We start from the raw sequence: 21,713 nt of genomic DNA, 5'->3' as shown, positions 1-21,713 counted from the left end.
TTATTGCAACAGATATAATGAAAGCTATATGGGTTACAGACTTGCAAAGGTATTTTTATCTGTTCTTTCTTTACCAAGGTGACAGCTGAACAAGCTTTGTGTAGAACACATTTTTTTTTTATGTGACAAGGTAGCTCAAAGGATTTTATTAAGCATTAACCAGGGGCAGGAGATTTGACAAGAATTTTATTCAATTCATCATTCAAGGCTGATCTGAGCTATACTTGCTACATTCCCATGGAAACTAATTTGAGAGAGATGAGCCTTATCTGTTTATGTAAGAATTGATGGATGAAATAAGGAGATGCACTTTTACATCTATAAATATGTAATTTCCATGAGAACCGTATGGGGTAAACCATTAATGCTTTCCCTACTGTGTACCCTACCTTTCTATTATATTATTTTATTAACGTTATTTCTTGCTCATTTACTTCCATAAGTCATGGATCTAATTAAATAGTTGTAATTATATTCAATTTACTTTTTTAAAGCCTTTTCTTTTTTTAAAGGGACACTATACTTACCAGAACAACTACAGCTTATTGTATTTGTTCTGGTGAGTAGAATCATTCTATATATAAGTAAAAAAAGTATCTATCTGTATTAAAGCATGCTACATTTTCATTGTTCCTGTCTGATAAATACCCAGAGCAGCCTATAAACTGATGTATAGGTAACTAGTTTTTGTTTGTGTGCGCTTTTATTTTTTTTTCCCTCCTCTCTCCCTCTATCAGTCTAATGCACTATGTAACCTCACACGCCTTGTTTGTTTGTATTTTGTTTTAATGTACAGGTTGTGCCATCTTCTCCTGTGCGTATCCCAAGCAGTCGTCTTCACCAGATTAAGCAGGTACAACCGGTGAACACCCCCCTTTTTTATTTATTTTTTTTTTATTTATTTTTTTAAACAAAGTGGCTGAATCAAGTTTTTGGGTTATTTTGTTTTTCTTTTTTACAAATGTCCTTCTTTGTAACACAGACAATATTAAGCATTTACTAGTGAGAGTTGTTGAGAATGCAAGGTGAATTTCAAATTTAAGGCCAAAACAACTGAATTGGAAGAATTAAACAAATCACCAATGCCTCCATTTCAGCTTCTTTGGTTTAATTTTGAAATTTACTTTAAATTCCTGACAATTGTCACCATAAAGGGACACTGTAGGCACCCAGACCACTTCAGGTAATTGAAGTAGTCTGGGTGCTGTGACCTGTTTGCACTTAGTACTGCAATATTAAACATTGCAGTTCCATTAGAGGGATTCCGGAATTCAAACAGAATTTTGGTCCGTTATCTGATGCTGGACATCCTCACGGACCTCCAGCGTCAGATTTTCCCCATAGGGAAGCATTGAATAATTATTTCCTATGGGAAGATCTAATGAAGAGGTTTTAACCCCTTCAGCCCCGCAGGAAGGGAGGGGCCTATTAACCCTATAGTGCCAAGAAAAAAACTGTTTTCCTGGCACTATGGGATCCCTTTAATGAAATACCAATGAGAGTTTGCAGCCTGCTTCTTTTTGTGTGTACTCTTACGATATATTCTGTTAGCAGGGTTTAAAATTTCAACTTCTAGTCCCTTGATTCTCATTGCTGCCACTTATAAACATGAATGACCTTATAAATATTTGCTTAACAAGCATCAACAGAGCATTTCTATAATATAATTCTAGTACATAAAGTATGTTGTGTATTAAATTTCCAACCATATAATTGCAGGAAATTGAAACAGGATTAAATAATGATGAAAGCACATAATAAAAAAAAAATAAAAAAAAATTTGTGTAACAAAATGGGCAGGACAGTCGTAATCAGTCTAAATCTCCATTCCATGCAATACTGTGAAACCTGAGAGTAATATATATCCTTAAACCACCATTAAAGGAACGCTATAGTGTTAATTGCCCCCTCCTTCACCCCCACGGCAATTAGAGGGTTAAAAACATTTTAAAACACCTTATTCCAGCCTTGAAGTGCTGGCTCCGTCTCTGCCTCCTCCAATGTCATTGCGAGCGGGAACGGGGGGAGGCGGGAGGGGGAAGGGGACGGGGTAGGGGTAAACCACTTTAATGAGATGAAGTGGTTGGCTGCCTATAGTGTCCCTATAGACAGATAAAACAGATGAGGTAGCACTGAACGTGGTATAGGATTAGCAGGGTAACCAGTCGAGAGGCAGAGCTTTTCCTAACTACCGTATATACTCGAATATAAGTCGAGACCCCTAATTTTACCCCAAAAAACTGGGAAAACTTATTGATTCGAGTATAAGACTAGGGTGGGAAATGCAGCAGCTACTGGTAAATTTCTAAATAAAATTATATCCCCCCAAAATTATATTAATTGAATATTTATTTACAGTGTGTGTATATAATGAATGCAGTGTGTGTGTGTGTGTGTTTGTATGAATGCGGTGTGTGTGTGTGTCTGATGCAGAGCTTTGGTGAGGGGTGGGCATTATTATTTTTTTAATTATTATTATTTTAATATTAAATTATTATTTTTTTATATATTATTTTTATATTATTATTTTTACTATTAATATATTATTTTTATTTTATTTATATTTTTTTCGTCCCCCCTCCCTGCTTAATACATTGCTAGGGAGGGGGGCTTTCATTCCCTGGTGGTCCAGTGGATGGGCTGTGTAGGAGGGGGCTGGCAGGAAGCTGTAACTTACCTTCATAGTTGCTCCTGTCAGCTCCCTTCTCTCTCCTCCGGTCAGCTCCCACTGTAAGTCTTGCAGCCTCGCGGAGCGTGGCCACTGTAACCTGTGGCAACGCTCTGACCCTGCGGCTCTCGCGAGACTTGCAGTGGGAGCGGACCGGAGGAGAGAGAAGGGAGCTGACAGGAGCTGCTGTGAAGGTAAGTTACAGCTTCCTGCCAGCCCCCAACAGGACCGCTGGGCTTGTAATGAGCCCGGCGGTCCTAGTCTGTATTATGGCAATGTACCATAAGTTGCCATAATACAGACATTAACTCGAGTATAAGACAAGTGGGGTTTTTTCGTCTTATACTCGAGTATATACGGTATGTAAATATTATGAATGATCTTTTGGACAGTAGAATGATCAGGTAACCATTTTCCACTTGCAAAATTTATATAGGTGTTATTTCCATACCTAGTACATTATTTAAGGATGTCATGTGTATAGCATTTGAAAGTCAATATTTTTTGATTGGTGTTAATAATTTATACTTATACTATTTTCGATGTTCCCAGTCATTTTCATAAATTTGTATCTTTTCAAACCTTGCTGAGGAACAGTTTTACAGGAAAAAAGGGAAGGGGTGCCAAGTAGTTATTATGGAATTTACCAAAATCGATTCTGTCCACCCTTTTATAGTGACCCTGTCACTAGTTATATTCAGCCCAGCCCACCCCTTTGTTCCTGCTGGCATGTCTGTGTCCCACAATGTCTTCGAGAAGTCGTGACTTCCTCTAGTGAGGGTCCAGACTAATGCTCCTCAAAGAGAATCACTGGGGACCTGATGTGCTCGAGAGCCACTGATGCATCCAGTACTTTCCTATGATCTGCGATGTTACTTGACCAAGTTTCACTCAGTCAGTTCAGCAGAAGTGTCTCTAGTGAGGCATGTTTTACCCTCCAAGGTGCAATGTTTTACCTTGAACGTTTAAACACACAGGACCACTTCACTAAGATGTCTGGGTGACTTTAGTGGTCCTTTAAATAATTGTACTTTCTTGTGTCTGCTGTTTTCTAAAATAATTCATATTTAGACAGATTTTTTTTGAAATCATTAAAGTAGATTAACAAATAACATTTTGTTAACCCTTTGAGGACCATAAGATTACCGTCATCAATATAGAAATAATTATATTTTTTTCCCTTTAAGAATGTATTTGAACAATAAATAAAACCATTTCCACACTTGTCATTTTTGGGGGAGGAATTATGACACGAGACAAGGTTTCAAGCATTGTCTGTTTCTGGAACTTTAAATTTATTTTACAATGAATTCTAAAGAAGGTCATAATAAATTGAGTCAAATTCTGCTACATCTGACTATTTAGGTCACTTTTTATGGAACGCCAAAAGAAGCAATTTTTTTATTTATTTTTTAAGTTCGTACACTTCAGTTGCTGTAACTAAGCCATTTCATGAAATAACTGGCAAAAAGCTAGATCCATTTGTTGATCAGAACTAATATTTTGACTCAAACCAAAAAAAAAAAAAAGTATTTTAAGTTCTTAATCAGATGATACAGGCAATTAACAACATGGGACAAATACGTCCCTTGGTCCTCAAAGGGTTTTAATCAGGAAAGCATAATAATTGTATAATTTTGTAAAAACACTTCAAGGTTAAAGGATTTCTAAAGTGTTAGGAATACAAATGTGTTTACTTGACTCTATAGGGTTAAAACACTGTTTAGCACCATGGCCCCCTCTTATCCTACCTATCCTTCTTAAATAAATGGAATACTCCCCTTTATTCCAGTGCTGCACAGGTCCGCTGGGTCTGGTCCCGATTCGCCTCATTGGCTGACATCAGAATAGACCATTTCAGCCAATCCAATGCTTTCCCATAGGAAAGCACTAGATTGGCTGATATTGTCAATTCTGATGATCTCATCCAAGGAGGTGAATTGATGCATCTCTATCAAGATCTATCAGCATCTTGTGCAGCACTGACCCAAGAAGCACCTCTAGTGGCCGTCTGAGTGACAACCACTAGAGGTGTTCATAGGCAGAAATGTAAACACTGCCTTTTCTTTGAATATCCAGTGTTTACAGCAAAAGGCCTGCTAGGGGCATACTATACTCGCCAGAACAACTACATTAAGCTGTAGTAGTTCGGGTGACTATCGTGTCCCCTTTATGCTTTAGTACCCTGGTGGCCATTTAGGTTTCCTGCCCCCACCTGCACAGAATTAAAAAAACAAACAAAAAAAAAAGTAGTTTGTTTATGTTTTCCCTTGCAGCTCCAGTCCCACCTCCTTGGCTGAGATCATTGAAATCAATGTGCTCAGCCTATCCAATGCTTGGAGAGTTTCTTGCAGAATGTCAGTGTTTTCACTTGCAGGGTTAAATGGGGGGAGACATGGCACCCATGCCACTTTGTTAACATGACACTCCATTGTTTTTTGTTTTTTTTTTCATATTTTAGTAGATGTACCTTCAAAGAAAATATGCATAAAAATAAAATAAAAATCTGAATATTTTATTTTGGGCATATAAAAAAACAAACAAAATAATACTGCTTGCAAAGACTGGAGATCTGCCCTCCCCTCTTTCCCCATGACAGACTTTTCATAGGTTTCCGAGTTTGCTATACTTCTCAATGATTTGTGGTATTGCAAGGGAGTAAGGCAGACATGCTTTAGCTTAGTTTGCCTGCGCCTCTACAGAGCTAATGGAAGCAGGAGAAACGTGTCCTTTCTGCACTTAAATATAAAGGTGTGCTGGTTTCTATGGAAATCGAAAAATGTCACAAATAAGACAAATTTCCAGACACATAAAGCAATTCAGCAAGCGTATTCCTTTAAATATACATATATATTTTTAACCTTCCAGTATTCTTTTGGTTGTTATGATTCAGGGCCTCACCTTTAAAAGTGTGTGTGTGTGTGTGTGTGTGTGTGTGTATATATATATATATATATAATTTTATTGACAAAGATGAGAGCACTCAATGGATTTTTAAGTAAAAATAAAAATAGTGTATTCAAAATGTTGCCAATGTGGCTATATATATACTTTTTTTCTTTTTAAAAGCCTTTAAACTCACCAGTAATCTAGAGTTCTCCAGGAGAAGCATTGTGTGACCTATAGCAGATACGAGGCAATTTATTGAAAGTGTTAGGCGTCATGTGTTTTACACCCATGGTATGAGTGGATATAGCCAATACAGAGTGCAACTCCACATTAACCATACCTCCAGCAGGGGGCTGAGTCACGTGTGCCCAGAGACCCACATTCAACGTAAAACCAATCTGGCTCAGTTTGACATTGAACAATGGAATGCTGCTACGGCACTGCAGGCACTATATCCACTGTTCAGCCAGATGAGGTGGTTAAGTTGCATAGAGTCTCCTTTTAATAGTGCTTTGTATATCTTTGACCCTTCTCATGGATAGAAATATAAGTGCCCAGCACCTGTTGTCTCTTGTTGATGGTCTATGTCCCCAGGAGTTAGAGAACGTGGGCTGGATTCTGTTCACAAATTATCTCCAATTTAAATAGCAAACTTCCTGTAGACTTCAATGGGTGAATTCAGTTTGCAGAATGAAGCTTATTTCCATATCTTCTAAAATGTTACAGGCTTTTCTCTTACTGCTAATAACTATGGTTTTGTTCCTCGTTGACTTTGCATATCTTCTCAATTGGGAAAGGAAAAAAATCCCTTGTGGTCTAGGTTTGTTTCCTGCATTTTGTTTTGCAGCGTTGCCTTAGCTGTGTTAATAAATGAACATATAGTCAATCCATGTTAACCCAATTGTAAAAGTTTTTTTACTAAAATGTTAACATAATTATTTTAATGCATTATATCGATAATGCATTAAAAATATTGTCAGAAATCGTAATTTAAAAAAAAAGTTACTCCTCTTTTAAATTTCTCTTCATGCTCTTCTTTGTCTGTCGGTCTTCTGCAGGTTGATCCCCTGATCCTGGGATCAGAGACTACAGTCTGGATCATATCTCTCTGTTCTATGGGGACTGATCTAAATCTCATAATCTCCTGCCAAGCAGCGATTTATGAGATAAGTACCTATCCCCTAGATTGCAATTCCAATCATTACACTGGATGACTGGAACTGCTCACTAAACTATCAGCCCAAAAACTGCTATCTGTTTTTACACCGGCAGATTCACAGTTTAGTGAATAGGGTTGCTGCACACTCAATAGGGACAAGATTGACACTGGAAATCCGCAAATAAATGTTCTGGGTTGCCTGATTGACAGCCCGGGTGAGCTGTCTCATAGCAGCAGTTTTTTTTATTTTTATATTTGTATTTAGAGATTGTTGCCACCATTTGTTACGCTCAGAAATGAGTTGGCTCTGGTTGCTCTAAGAAACATGCATTTTGCAATGAGGCAAAGTGCTAATGGTGCTTAGGCTGACTTGATTTACACTGTTTAACGCAGAAGTTAACCACATATTATAACTGACGCACAACTCAACTCCTTTTTGAATGATCTGGCACACAAGCCCCGTCCATCACAGTTATTTGCCAGTGGCATGGATAGGGTCCTGTAAGGGTTTTGTCCTGAATTCAGCCACATTTTGGATTGTGTTGGGAACAATTTATTGTACTCTCAACAAGCATGTGTGATAAGTAATTCTGTGTCTGACTGACTTAAAGGGACACTATAGTAACCAAAACAACTTTAGCTTAATGAAGCAGTTTTGTTGTATAGATCATGCACCTGCTCAATTCCCTGCCATCTAGGATTTCGATCACTTTATTTATGCACTCTAGTCTCACCTCCCTGAATGGACTTACGTAGCCTTTCTAAACACTTCCTGTAAAGAGAGCTCTAATCTTTACACTTTCTTTATTACACATTTAGTTTATTTACCTGCTCTGTTAATAGCTTGCTAAACCTTGCAGGAGCCTCCTGTGTGTGATTAAAGTTCACCTTACAGAGCAGGAGATAAAAACTTTTAAAGTAAGTTTACATCTGATTGAAAATGAAACCATTTTGTTTTCTTGATGGCTGTGTCAGTCACAGCCAGGGGAGGTGTGACTAGGGCTGCATGTACAAAGTGATTTAACTCCTAAATGGCAGAGAATTGAGCAGTGAGACTTCAGGGGCATAATATATACACCAAAACTGCTTAATTAACCCCTTAAGGACACATGACATGTGTGACATGTCATGATTCCCTTTTATTCCAGAAGTTTGGTCCTTAAGGGGTTAAAGGGACACTATAGTCACCAGTGCAACTACATGTATTCCTGACCATATAGTGTTAACACCACCATCTAACCCCCCTGGACCCCTCATGCCTCCATAAATATAGTAAAAATCTTACTGTATTCAAGCCAGAAGCTGTAACTCTGCATGCTGTTTGCCTTAAAAAAAAAAAACAGTCTGCTGACATCATCAGAAGTTGTAGCCTGATCCAATCACAATGCTTCCCCATAGGATTGGCTCAGACTGACAAAGAGGCAGATCAGGGGCAGAGCCAGCATGATTCAAACACAGCCCTGGCCAATCAGCATCTCCTCATAGAAATGAATTGAATCAATGAATCTCTATGAGGAAAGTTCAGTGTCTGCATGCAGAGGGAGGAGACACAGTGCTGCCCTGTGCTCTGCTGACAGCAGATCTGAGTGGATTGAGGAGTTTTATGCCTCAATCAACTCGGAAGCTCTCTGGTGGCATTCTGAGTGACTGCAACTGGAGGTGTTCCTAGCTTTCAATGATAACACTGTATTTTACAGTGTTTACATGAGAGGCTGCAGGGAGCTATAGTTCTCACCTGAACAACCTCATTAAGCTGAAGTTGTTCAGGTGACTATAGTGTCCCTTTAAGATCAATCATTTAAAATTAAGTAACTTGCCAGGGCAACAGCACCACTCATAGCTTGTGCCAATAAGATAGATATGTGTTCTCCCGTCATATGCTAGTAATTGGTACAGTTTCATTGAATCCTGTAAACGCCTTCAGCGGAGGTGCCAATGAGCAGAACACACTGGGCGTAGTGACAGGGCTGTTTAGGAATGTGAGATCAGATCTTCTGATTGCCTTCAGCTCAGATGTTGCTGAAAATAACAGCTTGACTTGCAGCAGGTGATGCCATGCCCTGTCAGGGACAGGCAATTGAGTACAAGCTGCTTGTAAATAGCCAGTAACCCGTTCTGTTGACACACCATACAATTTAATTCTTTAATACACGTATCCTCTACTGGGTTATTCACTAAACTAAGAATTGTTGGCTTTTAATTTAAGGACTAAGAAGCTGACTCGGAGATTTTATTTCAAGTTTGGCTTTTGACCTTAAATTTGTAATTTTATATTTTAGATACAATTCTCACTTTTGTGAATAACCCAGTCTGTCTGCTGACATAGCTTGATTTTGCTGTAAATTACATTTCAATTAAACTGAGGTTATCCTGTCAATCAAATCTGTTTAAAGATGAATTCCAGCAGGGCCATGCACGAGCTTTGGAAGAACCTAGATATTGAATCTCCAGTGTAGGAAGTGGAGGGGAAATGGAATCTGATTAAAGAATTAACACAACTCTTCGTTACCCATTGCATTTTATGTAGCAAAGGAATGCGTTTGTTGTTCAGCCATGTTTATTCATTTCTGTTCCCTGTAATTCAACTGATGTAACTCCTCTTTTGTTTTACTGTATTGCTGACTGAACTGAAAGGCTCCCAGATATTTTGAAATAGACCTAATTATGGCAGTGAGGTTTATTTGCAAATAGCCACAGCAAAATATTGTTACAGGATCTCTGGGCTGGAGATAATTTGGAAGAAAGGTGACCTTGGCAACACAACTATAATTAGTTGGTTCTCTATCAATGCAATTTAATTAAACAAATTAGAGATTTAGTTGCCATTTGGCTGTTTGGTTTGTTAAAGGGACACTATAGGCACCCAGACCACTTCAGCTCATTAACCCCTTAAGGACACATGACGTGTGTGACACGTCATAATTCCCTTTTATTCCAGAAGTTTGGTCCTTAAGGGGTTAAAGTGGTCAGGGTGCAGTGTCCCAGGTCCCTTAACCCTACAGGGGTTATTATTGCAATTTTTAATAAGCTGCAATAACTTAGTTGAAAGGTTAACTCCATGTGGTAGACAGCCACTAGAGGGACTTTAGGGATGTCAGGCGACTTTAGGTCGCCTAACTGGCGCTGGACATCTTCACGCTATGGATAAGGACATCCAACGTCATGTAAAACCCTATAGGAAAGCGTTATGCTTTCCTATGGGGGAAGTAAGAATGCGAGCATGGCCATCGGCGAGCATGCACATTAGGTCTCCCCTGCTGGCTGACGTTGACGGGGGGAGGAGGCGGAGCCTGAATCAGTGCTGGTAAGTGACAGAAGGCGCATTTATATTTTCTAACTTTGTTTTCCTGACACTATAGTTTCCCTTTAAGAGTAGTCAAATCTTTAAATAAGCTTCCTAATTCAACTATTCACGAATGGCAATTGCATCTGTAATAATAACAAAATTTTCCTTTTGTGAACAGATTAAAGGAACACTATAGTGCTAGGAAAACATACTCGTTTTCCTGGCACTATAGTGCCCTGAGGGTGCCCCCACCCTCATGGACCCCTTCCCGCCCGGCCTTGGAGAGAGTAAGGGGTTAAAATCTTACCTTTCTTCAGCGCCGGACGGGGAGCTTTCCTCCTCCTCTCCTCTCCTCTCCTCTTTCCTCGCGACGTCATTGGCTGAATGCGTGCGCGACAGGAGCCGCGCGCGCATTCAGCCGGTCTTATAGGAAAGCATTTACAATGCTTTCCTATGGACGCTGGCGTCTTCTCACTGTGATTTTCACAGTGAGAAGCACGCTAGCGCCTCTAGCGGCTGTCAATGAGACAGCCACTAGAGGCTCTGGAGGCTGGATTATCCCTCAGTATAAACATACCAGTTTCTCTGAAACTGCTATGTTTATAAAAGCATTAAGCTGAAGTGGTCTGGGTGCCTATAGTGGTCCTTTAATGTGTTTCACTTGGCAAACTCTTGGTCGAAAGATATAGATTTTATTAGCCAAATTCCATTCGACCTCTGTTCATCATTTAGTGTATAGACAAAGGGGGGAGGACAGGGAAGACTTGGACGGGCACTCTGACAGTAGGGGATAACCCTCAAAAAACTACCAAGGTAGTTACAGAAAAAACATACATAGGATGAGTGCCCTGCAATATAAAATATAACTTTTAATAGTAAATAGTAAAAAATAAGGTGAAAAACCACCAATAAGTGAAGGACAAATAAAATCTGTACAATTCCGATAGAATACAGTATCCCACACACCAAATAGGTGCTAAGTATATGGGTCTATACGGATAATATGCCAGATGTTCCAACATGTGAGGGATAGGAACCCAATATTGTAGACCCCCACCCTGTTGGAAATAAAACACTGCTGCAAATAACAAAAAGGAGAAAAAGGGAGGACAAACACTAATAGCAGATATAATATTAGCAAAAATTGGCAAATAGTGCCATGGGAACAAAAACCTCAATCAAAGGATCCCTAAAGCCATAAATAAGGTGACAGATTGTTAATTAGCAATCATGGGTTAATACCCCAATACATAATAGCCCTAGAGAGAGGTCCTGTTCAGAAGTTTACAGTGTCCTCTCTTAGATACCTATGTGCAACAGAGCAGTAATTTTGCACGTAATAAGTGAATAAGTACAGCTGAGACCTCTAGTGTATGAGGTATCAGACAGGTCACATGAACATACCGTGTTCAGGATAAGGGTTGTAAGCGGTATGACTAGATAACAAGAGCAGCCCTAATCGCAAATAAAACATATAATAAACACCCCTCAATTATAAGGGAACCCTAAATGCCTGACACATATATGAACGGGTAGCACCCTCAATAATGTGCCCTAAGTGACAAACTCCTGATAAGTTACAGAGAGACTTCAGCAAATACCCGGGAGACACTGGGTGCAGCCAAATCAACACAAACGTTAGTAATAACGAGGAAAATGGGCTGCAGCAGTATCCCAGTAAACCTTAAGTAGCTCTCCGGGTTTCGCCTGATGGGAGTTGAAGTCCACTCCACACTGTTGCAAATAACAAAAAAGGAGAAAAAGGGAGGACAAACACTAATAGCAGGTATAATATTAGCAAAAATTGGCAAATAATGCCATGGGAACAGAAACCTCAATCAAAGGATCCCTAAAGCCATAAATAAGGTGACAGATTGTTAATTAGCAATCATGGGTTAATACCCTGATACATAATAGCCCTAGAGAGAGGTCCTGTTCAGAAGTTTTCAGTGTCCTCTCTTAGATACCCATGTGCAAAAGAGCAATAATTTTGCACGTAATAAGTGAATAAGAACAGCTGAGACCTCTAGTGTATGAGGTATCAGACAGGTCACATGAACATACCGTGTTCTGGATAAGGGTTGTAAGCGGTATGCCTAGATAATAAGAGCAGCCCTAATAACAAATAAAAAATATAATAAACACCCCTCAATTATAAGGGAACCCTAAATGCCTGACACATATATGAACGGGTAGCACACTCAATAATGTGCCCTAAGTGTATAGACTTCCAAGGCTTCCTAATTGTCAAGCAAAACACCTGAGGTGCCTTTCTTAGCTCTCCCCTGGTCACGGTACACAAGACACAATAAAATGTAAACTGCGTAATTCTGGTTATTGACTGTTGTGACTACTCTAACTATGAAGAATAACTTTTTCCCCAGTATGTTTTTTGTTTTTTTTGCACTCATTTTATTTTTCTGTGTTTTTAGGAGGAAGGAGTGGACCTTATGATTAACAGGGAGACTGCACATGAAAGGTCAGTCTCAAATGAGAATTAAAATGTAGATATTCACACACACATTCTTGAACATTTTTTAATTTTAATTTTTTTTATTTTGTTTATTGCTGTGAATTTTGTTACAGGGAGGTACAAGTGGCAATGCAAATGAGCCAGTCCTGGGAGGAAAGCCTGAGTCTGGTAACTGTTTCACACAGGTTTATTTATTTCTGTTACGGTGTTGCTTTTTTCTATATTAAGCTACATGGGGGATTTCAAACACATACCTATGCAGTTTAGGGCATTAGGATACATTTAAACAATGTACGATATAATCTGCACAGGTGCGACTAATCTTAAATCAAAGTTGTTGCTGGATTACATCCCAAACATTTCTGCCATCCATGGATATTATGGGAATTTACTGCAATAATTACTAAATCGCAAGGTTGAACAATACCACCCCCCCACACACACATCTAACTTGTATAAAGGAATTTAATTCAGATGGAATTAAAATGTATTGCGCCCCAACATAAAGAATGACAGATATTTCCTTGCATGAGGGTAGATTACACAGTGCATGTGGAACAATAAGACCGTAAAATTGTGATCACTTGTCCCAGGTACTAGGAGTCCCCTGATTTTTGTCAAACTGCCCAAATGCTTAGCATGTACCATCTATAATGGTCATGGTACTTCTAAAAAAAAAAAAAAGGAGAACATGTGCAGGTTTTTAATGTCAACGTGGAATTGTTACTATCCTGGAAATTATACAATTAAATAAAGCTTAGAAAATAACACTTTTTTTTGGTTTTTTTTTTAATGGAATGCTCTGTATTATTTTAAGTTTGTATTAAAGATTTAGCAAATTACATTACTATCCATTTTAATTCAGGCACACATAGAACTTATATTACAAATTAAGACAAAAATAAATAATGTTTATTTTTTATTATGGTTACTTCAGGGGAAGGACAGAGCTCACTTATAACAATCATTGACATTTTATTTTTCACATGTCGCAAATATATATCTGTTAAATATAGGGAACATTGAGGTGTCAATAGGATAACATTGTTTGCAAAGTGAAAAAAAAAATTGGACCGGTTTAGGATTGGTTACTTTGTTCATCGCAAAACATTTTGCCAGAATATGTTTTCCATCTTATCAGACACCTTTTGTAATGTTTTGTTTTATTTATTTTTTGTCATTACCTGAAAATGTCTTCCAATTGTTCTGTGCTCTTATATTTTCCAGTAATGATTCCGTGTCATGTTTTCACAGAGTGACAATGATCTGGAAAAATCATTTTCTCCTAAACGAATAGATTTTGTCCCAGTGTCCCCAGCGCCTTCTCCCACTAGAGGAATTGGAAAGGTAATCATATCAACAGTTCAGCACTAATACAGCAATATAATCTGGGGGATCTTTTTTTTGCTGCCGTTATAAGATTCTACGGCGGCTTTTTTATGCTGATAGCTTTACTAAACAGAAGAATGAAATTTAGAAATCCCTTTGTAGTGCGTTTTAAGGCATTTGCTTGTTTAATCCTGAATGGCAAGACATGTAACCCATCACATAGCCACAGGTGATATGGTATGCATCACGTGGCCCAGATGTAGATGTACATGGCCCTCTGCACCCACATTTGAAACTAGCCAAACTGAAGCCAATAAGGTAGCTCAGATCAGCTAATGTGAATTCCTGCTTAGGAACTTGCTCTTTGGTGTTAGAGTAGTGGAGGTGGAAGCTGCGCCTTAAGGCCCCTGTATTCCTGACCCAATAGTGAAAACCACCATTTAGCTGGCCTGCACCCTGCCCCTTATCCCCTCAGAATGGGTTAAAACAAACCTTATTTTCAGCTCTCCATGGGTCTGCACACACTGGCCCGTCCCCTTGGTGACATCAGAATTGCTGATTTTTAGCCAATCCAATGCTTTCCCATAGAGAAAGCATTGGATTGGCTAAAATCGGCAAGGGGGCGGGGCCAAACGCTGTTTAGGCCAGTCAGCAGCTCCTCATAGAGATGCATTGAATCAATGCATCTCTTTAAAGAAAATTCAGCGTCCCCATGCCGAGCGTGGGGACTTTGAACAGCAGAGCTTCCTACTGTGCAGCACTGAGACAGGAAGCAGCTTCAGTGGCCATCTGAGGAGTGCAAACTTGGAGGTGTCCCTAGGGGAAATGTAAACACTACCTTTTCTCTGAAAAGACCGTGTTTGCATTAAAATGCCTGAAGGCAATGATTGTACTCACCAGAACAACTACATTGAGCTGTAGTTGTTCTGGTAATTATAGTGTCCCTTTAAGATTTCAAACTAATTAGGGGGTTTTAACCTGGAACTCATGGCACCATAACCACATAACCATCCTCCTCGTAATTAGCCAAACTATGTTCTTAAAGCTTTCTGTAACCTGAGCAGGGACTGTTTTTTACGGGTTACTCAAGACATTGTAGGACCTGCAAGTCCCATCCCAGGAAAGACACAAATGTTAAAGATTAGTCCGCAAAACCTCCTTAACTGCTTCTTAGAAATATTTATGTTTTTTGTTTTTGCTTTATATTTCCACAAAATAACTTTTTAAAATTTCAGTTAAAGTTAGAAAATAGTTTTTTCCTTTTTGCTAATAGTTTTACCTTAGAACTTGTAGAAGAATGCATTTATGTACAAGTTGCATTCCATTACAATAAAAGGACATATCTCTATATTTTGTTATGATAGTGTCAGCACACTGCTATCTCCCTCTATTTGTACCTCTAATAGAAGAACATCAATACGTTTGATTATTGAATTAAAATTGATTTCCCTGATATCACACAAACATTTTGTTGTACATCATTAATTAATTGCTACTAACAAGTATTCTTGCCCAGCAATAGCTTTGGTGAACAAGCAGTGTTCCACTAGTTTCATTACTCTTAGGGTATGATTATATGCTTATAGAGGAGAACTCTTCCAAAAAAATTATTGGATGCATCCCCATCAATGAGATTGCAGATAGATAGTATATTAGATTAAAAATTAGATCATAGAATATTTTATTATTATTTTAGCAACACTGTACTTTTAAATTTGTTGCATTTAAGATTAAAGGGTTACTCCAACAACAACAAAAAAACAGTGTTTCATTAACCCCTTAAGGACACATGACATGCGTGACATGTCATGATTCCCTTTTATTCCAGAAGTTTGGTCCTTAAGGGGTTAAAACACCATTAACGCTTGCTTTCCCGTTAAAACAGAAAACTGTGACCCCATGCCAAGTTCTCCATGTAGCATGAGTGCTGAGTTAAGTGCCGTCACTCCCAATCTCTGCAGGAAAAGGGACGTCCCTGAGGCTGGGCGAAGAGAGAACTTGGAGCAAAGGGGGGCTGGGTCGTCCGTTGCCACAGCTAGCTATGCGTGTTCACCACACAATTTTTATGTCCAGAATTGACATGAACAGAGAGTTTTGGGCTGCCAATGATGCTGCTGCAGCAACACTAAATAACACTCTGGATGTGCAGCATTTTCGTAAGAAACGCTGCACATCCAGACTCCAAACACCATGACCACTGTAAATCATTGAAGTGGTCATAGTGCTCCTTTTAATACAAAAGCAAAAATCCAACTTCTCACATGAGTATACAATGATGATCTGAGAATAACTTAGATATTTGGTTTCTCCGTAGCAATGTTTTTCGCCATCATTACAAATTTTCGTCAGCAGTAATGGATTGCCTCCTAGCCCCACTCCAAGTCCAACAAGACGTTTTGCAAAGTAAGTATTAATTCAGTGCCTTCACGTAATATTAAGAAATATTTATTTAGAATAAATCTTCAATAACACTCACTCATGCAACTAATCAAAATGTATTTAGTAATTGATAATGCATTTTATATTTAACTTTTTTTTTTTCCTCCCACTTTTCAACATCTTCATTTACATTCGTGAAACATGCAAACATTCTTGCCATTACTGGAGTGTCCGCACGCGCATTAGACCTCCCCATAGGGAAAGCATTATTCAATTATTTCCTATGGACGTCCAGCGTGAGTTAACGGACCTAAAGTCCGTTTCGAATCCGGAAGCCCTCTAGTGGCTGTCTGGTAGAGAGCCACTGGGGGCAGAGTTAGAGCTGCAGTGTAAACATTGCAGTTCTCTTGAACTGCAATGTGTAACATTGCAGCACTAAGTGCAAAAGGGACACAGCACCCAGACCACCTCAATGAGCAGAAGAGGTATGGGTGCCAACAGTGTCCCTTTATTCCTAATTTTTCAGACCCTGTGTAAAATATTGCAAGATACAGTATACAGTCTAAAGCTTTTATTATTGTCCATATTCTTACAAGAAAATGACCAAATAAATGAAAAAGAAATCAGTGTAAATTTATATTTTTTATTCTTATGCTTTACTTAAATTGGTGTTTAATCATAATTTTTTTTTAAAATTATTATTATTTTTGCAGTGCATAAGTTAAGTACACACAGGCCTGAGGTACCCCAACGGCATTCCTCAGGCTAAGTATCACGTAGTACAATTGGGGTATTCAATATGACATGCACAATTTAGTAATTTTATAAACAGGAGGGTTAATCAGAGGAGAGACAGAAGAATAAACAGATGAAATACAGGCTGGAGCGACTGATTAACCCCTTAAGGACCAAACTTCTGGAATAAAAGGGAATCATGACATGTCCCACATGTCATGTGTCCTTAAGGGGTTAAATGACTATGTGATAGGTAAGATTACGATTAGAGAGTATGCTAAACAACTTATAAGTACCACTGAATACTGCATTAGAGTAGGTAGTGTAGGCATGGAGTAATCTAACTCTCTGGTACCAGGCAGCTAGGGTGTCCTTTAGGTACTTTCATCCCACTCTACATAGAGGCTTTGTGGGAGAGTCCTTCTCCATGGTAAGCATAGTCTGTAGGAGAGTAGCCATGTAGTGTCTGGGGATGGCTTCCCTCCAGCCCTGGATCATTGTAGGGGCCAACACCACTGAGCCCCGGACTCAGGGGCTCTGTAAGTCCAAGTCCTTCCCACAAGTAGGATTGTGTGAGGTCCTGATGGTGCGACGCCGGTGGGCCTCCGCTTACGTGGACGGTGCATCCGGGGTAGACCCTTGGTGGCCCTCAATCCAGGAGGGCGTTCTCTGGGGGAGACAGGAGTGTGCTCGAAGCTGGTGCCCGAAGGGGGCCCTCCCCGCTTTTTTTTCCCAGTTCTGCTTTCCAGGACCGCGGGTAAGTATATAGGAGTTGCCATGCGTACCCTCAGTTTGGCCGAGAACTTGGCAAACATAACCTCCAGTGAGGGCCGCCGGGGCTGTCTGTCTGTTGCCGCATTGGGTTGCTTGGTTCAGGCTTGGGCACGTTCCCCATCTTGGAGTTGGCAAGTTTTGCTGAAGAGGCTGATAATTTCCTCCATGCCTTGACAGCTTCCAGTTAGCAGGCCATCGGGGACAGGGATTACCTCCACTGGTCCAAAGGGTGGGGGGGGGCGAGGGTTGTAGCGTGGCTGACACAAGGTAGATTGTGGAGCTAGGCGATCGGCCGTCTCCCCTGAGCTCAGTCTGTGGTAGGCCGCAGATCTCCGTTGCAGGCTCTCCGTCATGGAGTAGTCAAAGAGTGGTATTGTTCGGTCCAGCAGGTCTCCCCCAGGTGATAGGGGCACAAGTAGATGTGTTCAAGCTGAGTGCCCAGATGGATCTCCCTGTTTGAGGCTGAAAGTGCCGGAGCCTGCTTACCACATGTCCGATCGGCTTGGCGGTGGTGGTGTAGATGTATAGATTCTTTCAAATTGTATGCTAAAAATATTGCAAACAAAATTTGTTTGGAAGTAAATGGGATATTAGTCCTTGTATCAATAGGAAATGCAATATTGTATAGTAGATATGGTGTGCTTCATTTATCCTTCATAGTAGATATTGTGTACTTCATGTATAGCTCTAAGGAAATTTGGTAGAATGCAGAATTCACATTTGAATGTATAGTTAATATTAAAGTATTAAAGCAACTCTGTCAATTTTACTTATTTATTGTTTAAATGTATTTCATCATATTGTGTTGAATATCCCCCTGGTCAGCTCTGTGTTTTATTTTTTTTTTTATTTTTTTTTCCAAATACAGACTACTTTTCCTTATGTATAACCTGCAGGTGAACAAATGTTGACAAGGGCTGGAGCATTAATCAACTTTCACGTCCTTCGTCACTTTTGTCATTGACTGACCACTTAGCACTGCTAGCTCTGATTTACAGTGTCTTTCTATTTTAGCAGGAGGAGTCAGAGTCCCATTAACTGCATTCGACCTAGTTCACTTGGACCTCTTAAACGAAAAGGTAGGACTAGCTATTTTCCTTTGAAAAGTTTCCTTCACCAACAAGTTCCTTATCTTTCACTCTGCAGATCCTACTGAGAAACAAAAGACTTCTGTTTCCCTGTGTGTACTGATCAGAACATTTTCTTTTAAAGGTGACATGGAGATTGAAAGTCAGCCAAAGAGACTTTTCCAAGGAACTACAAACATCCTTTCACCAGATGTTGCTCACTTATCAGAGTTGGGTGCTTGGTAAGTGTCCTCTTCTGTCAATGTCATGCACACCTGTCTAATGTTGCATATAAAAATTATTTGATATTTTTATATCACAATGCCAATTCAACTTTTTATAGGTTTTGGTCAAATCAGCATCACATAGTGGATGTTTTTATGGTATTTTTATTATGTTAAAATTTGGAAGAAGTCCACTTCTAAACTGGAAGTTGTCATAAATTGATAAAATGTGAATTTGAGCAAATTTCTAAAAGAGGCTATTTTGGTCTAAACGTTGTATTGTTGGATTTATAGAGAGAATTTCCACGTACAACAAAAAAAGAGGACTTACTAGTCCGTATACTGAGGAGATTGCTATTCACTGAATATTATTAGTACAGGCAGAACTTTGTAGCTTTCAGAAATGTTTGACAACTTACCTGGTTTCTCCAGGAGAAGTCAAATGTCTTAATTGAGCAATGGAGGTCCAATACAGGAACCTGTTCATTGGCTGAGCACATGGCTGACATTGTCAGCCAAGGAGAGCCTCTGGTTAGCTCAGTGGAGGAAGCCAGATACTCCTACAACATACACAAAGAATCCAGAAAGTAGGACTTCAGTCATGGATGGTAGGACCCAGGTAGATTGTCAAACCATTCTGAAATAGTTTGAAAGATTACTCTGAAGGGGTTCCAGGGCACCATAACCACTACAACAGGCAGAAATGTTTATGGTGCATGAAGTGTTCAAATTGTTTTATTTTTGTTTGGTTTTTGGTGTTTGGAGTTGGGTTTGTTATTTTTACCTCTTTATAGATTACAGCTTTACTATTGGCATAGTAACATAGACCATCTTAAATATATATTACTTTACAAATGAATATTTGTAAACTAGAATAACAGAAATAGTTGTACTGAATAATTATTGTACGCGATCAAACGATACATTTCTTATATATATTTTATAATGCACAAAATAGGTTTGCGATCCAGATCTGACCATATAATAAGATATTAAACAATAATGCATTATCTTTTTATTCCTTGTTTCTGCAGCCTGTCTTCCGAAACTCTGGATTGCAGTAGCAGCAGCCTCAGTTCTTCATGCGAGTCTCCTGCTAAAACCCTCGTCAACGAATCTCCACCGTCATCCGACTCCTGCTCGCTCTTCATGCCAGTTGACCATCATTTGCCTAAGTGAGCGAGCTACTCCGCAGTTATTTTTCTCCCTTCGACATACAAAAACATGGACTTGTAAACCAATAAATATTTCTGTTGAGCTATTACACATAACCTCTCTAGGAAAATCCTGAATCTCTGCATGTCACAATTTGCTGAAATGTTCTTTGGTCATTTCTTCAGTGAGATGCATTAACCGAGCTGATAATTTAATCTTTTCCAAAGTGTTATGTGGTGACATCGCAAACCATGCCATGTTTAAGCTGCTGGCAACCTTTGCCCCTGCACTAAAACAAAGATCTATTTATTTATAGGGGCAGTTCCTGAAAAGCTGTCATACTGTAATATATTACTACTGTTGGATTCTCCTGTTCAGAAGCCTGTATTTTAGTATTTGTATCATTTGAGTCTCTTGAAGTTGTGACCTGGATAACAATTTTTGAAAATTGCTTGAATTCTGTTTTTAATAAAATTACCCACATGGCACATCGGATTCTTAATTTGGAGGGAAGCAGGGGGGAGCAAGGGATATTTTAACACAATTTACATACCTCACTTTAAAAATACATCAAAACCGGATGTAGACACGTAGCTGGCAAAGTGGGCATGCAAGTTTAGTGTTCAAATACGTTTGAAAAGGGTGTAGTTGGCAAATGTGTTTTGTTAGCCAGTCTTGCCTGTATATGAACAGAGCTGAATGCATGTTCAGGAGCACTGCAGGTACATATTTATGCTTTTAAAGGAACTCTAATGGTAGGAATACAAAAGTGTCGTCCTAATGGCTGACTGGTAGAGCCAGTCTTATCCCTGCCTCTTAACCTTGTAATATGTAACACACACACACACACACACTACTTCAATGGGATAAGGTGGTCTGGGTGCCTCTAGTGCCTTTTTAAGCGATTGTATTAGAGAAACTGGGAATCTGATAAATAAGACTGCATCAGTGACAGGAGGGAGAGGCAGATTTAATTGAAATGCCAAACTGCAGTGTAATCCAACAGAATAGATTCTTAATTTGCCAAATTAGTTTTTCATATGGAATCACTGATCATTTAGAACTACAGCTAATGACCCATCAGAGGACTAATCACACTATCATGAGTGGTCTGGAGGCAAAAAAATGCATTTTGTTTCAAAATTGTGCCATGAATGTTATACTAAAAACTCTCTTCAAATTCTCAACACATTTGTAGTTTGTTGCTAGAGACAAATCAGAGGAGAATCAAAATATTTCCACCATTAAAAAGTTTGCAGCTGGACCTGATAAATGGTCTCTGTTATCAATGTTGGCATGTCCTCAGGAATACAGGTTAATGGGTAAGACCAAACGCCATCTGAGTAAGATATGTTAAAAACTTTAAAGGAATTCTATAGTGTTATGAATACAAATCTCTATCCCTAACACTATATATAATGAGTGGTCTGGGTGACTGTAGTGTCATTTAATATGGCCTATGCAGTGCCAATGAAAGACTGCACATTTTCACCCTTCTAGTGGTTTGCTTTGTTTTTTCCCAATGTCTAAGTGGCAGTCATCCAAATTCATGACTGCCCCTTGGCCTATTGAAAA

General features: G+C 39.2%; 1 protein-coding gene across 2 annotated transcripts in view; it reads left to right on the top strand.

Annotated features, from left to right (window-relative positions):
• The window catches only part of LOC134572811 (P2R1A-PPP2R2A-interacting phosphatase regulator 1-like), a 35,308-nt gene extending 14,719 nt beyond the window's left edge, over nt 1-20,589 (top strand). Inside the window, exons 3-10 of one of the 2 annotated variants that reach the window (XM_063432038.1) lie at nt 797-853; nt 12,435-12,481; nt 12,589-12,643; nt 13,730-13,822; nt 16,119-16,207; nt 18,707-18,771; nt 18,905-19,001; nt 20,018-20,589. In XM_063432038.1, coding sequence (XP_063288108.1) covers nt 797-853; nt 12,435-12,481; nt 12,589-12,643; nt 13,730-13,822; nt 16,119-16,207; nt 18,707-18,771; nt 18,905-19,001; nt 20,018-20,162 — 648 coding nt within the window. In that variant the 3' untranslated portion in view covers nt 20,163-20,589. The remainder of the gene's footprint in view (nt 1-796; nt 854-12,434; nt 12,482-12,588; nt 12,644-13,729; nt 13,823-16,118; nt 16,208-18,706; nt 18,772-18,904; nt 19,002-20,017) is intronic. The other variant, XM_063432039.1, reaches the window with a different exon arrangement.
• Nucleotides 20,590-21,713: the final 1,124 nt, after the last annotated feature.

The sequence above is a fragment of the Pelobates fuscus genome, chromosome 9, assembly GCF_036172605.1.
Source record: "Pelobates fuscus isolate aPelFus1 chromosome 9, aPelFus1.pri, whole genome shotgun sequence".
Lineage (NCBI taxonomy): Eukaryota > Metazoa > Chordata > Amphibia > Anura > Pelobatidae > Pelobates > Pelobates fuscus.
Note: the sequence above shows the minus strand (reverse complement) of the source record. Positions and strands in the feature narration are given on the sequence as shown.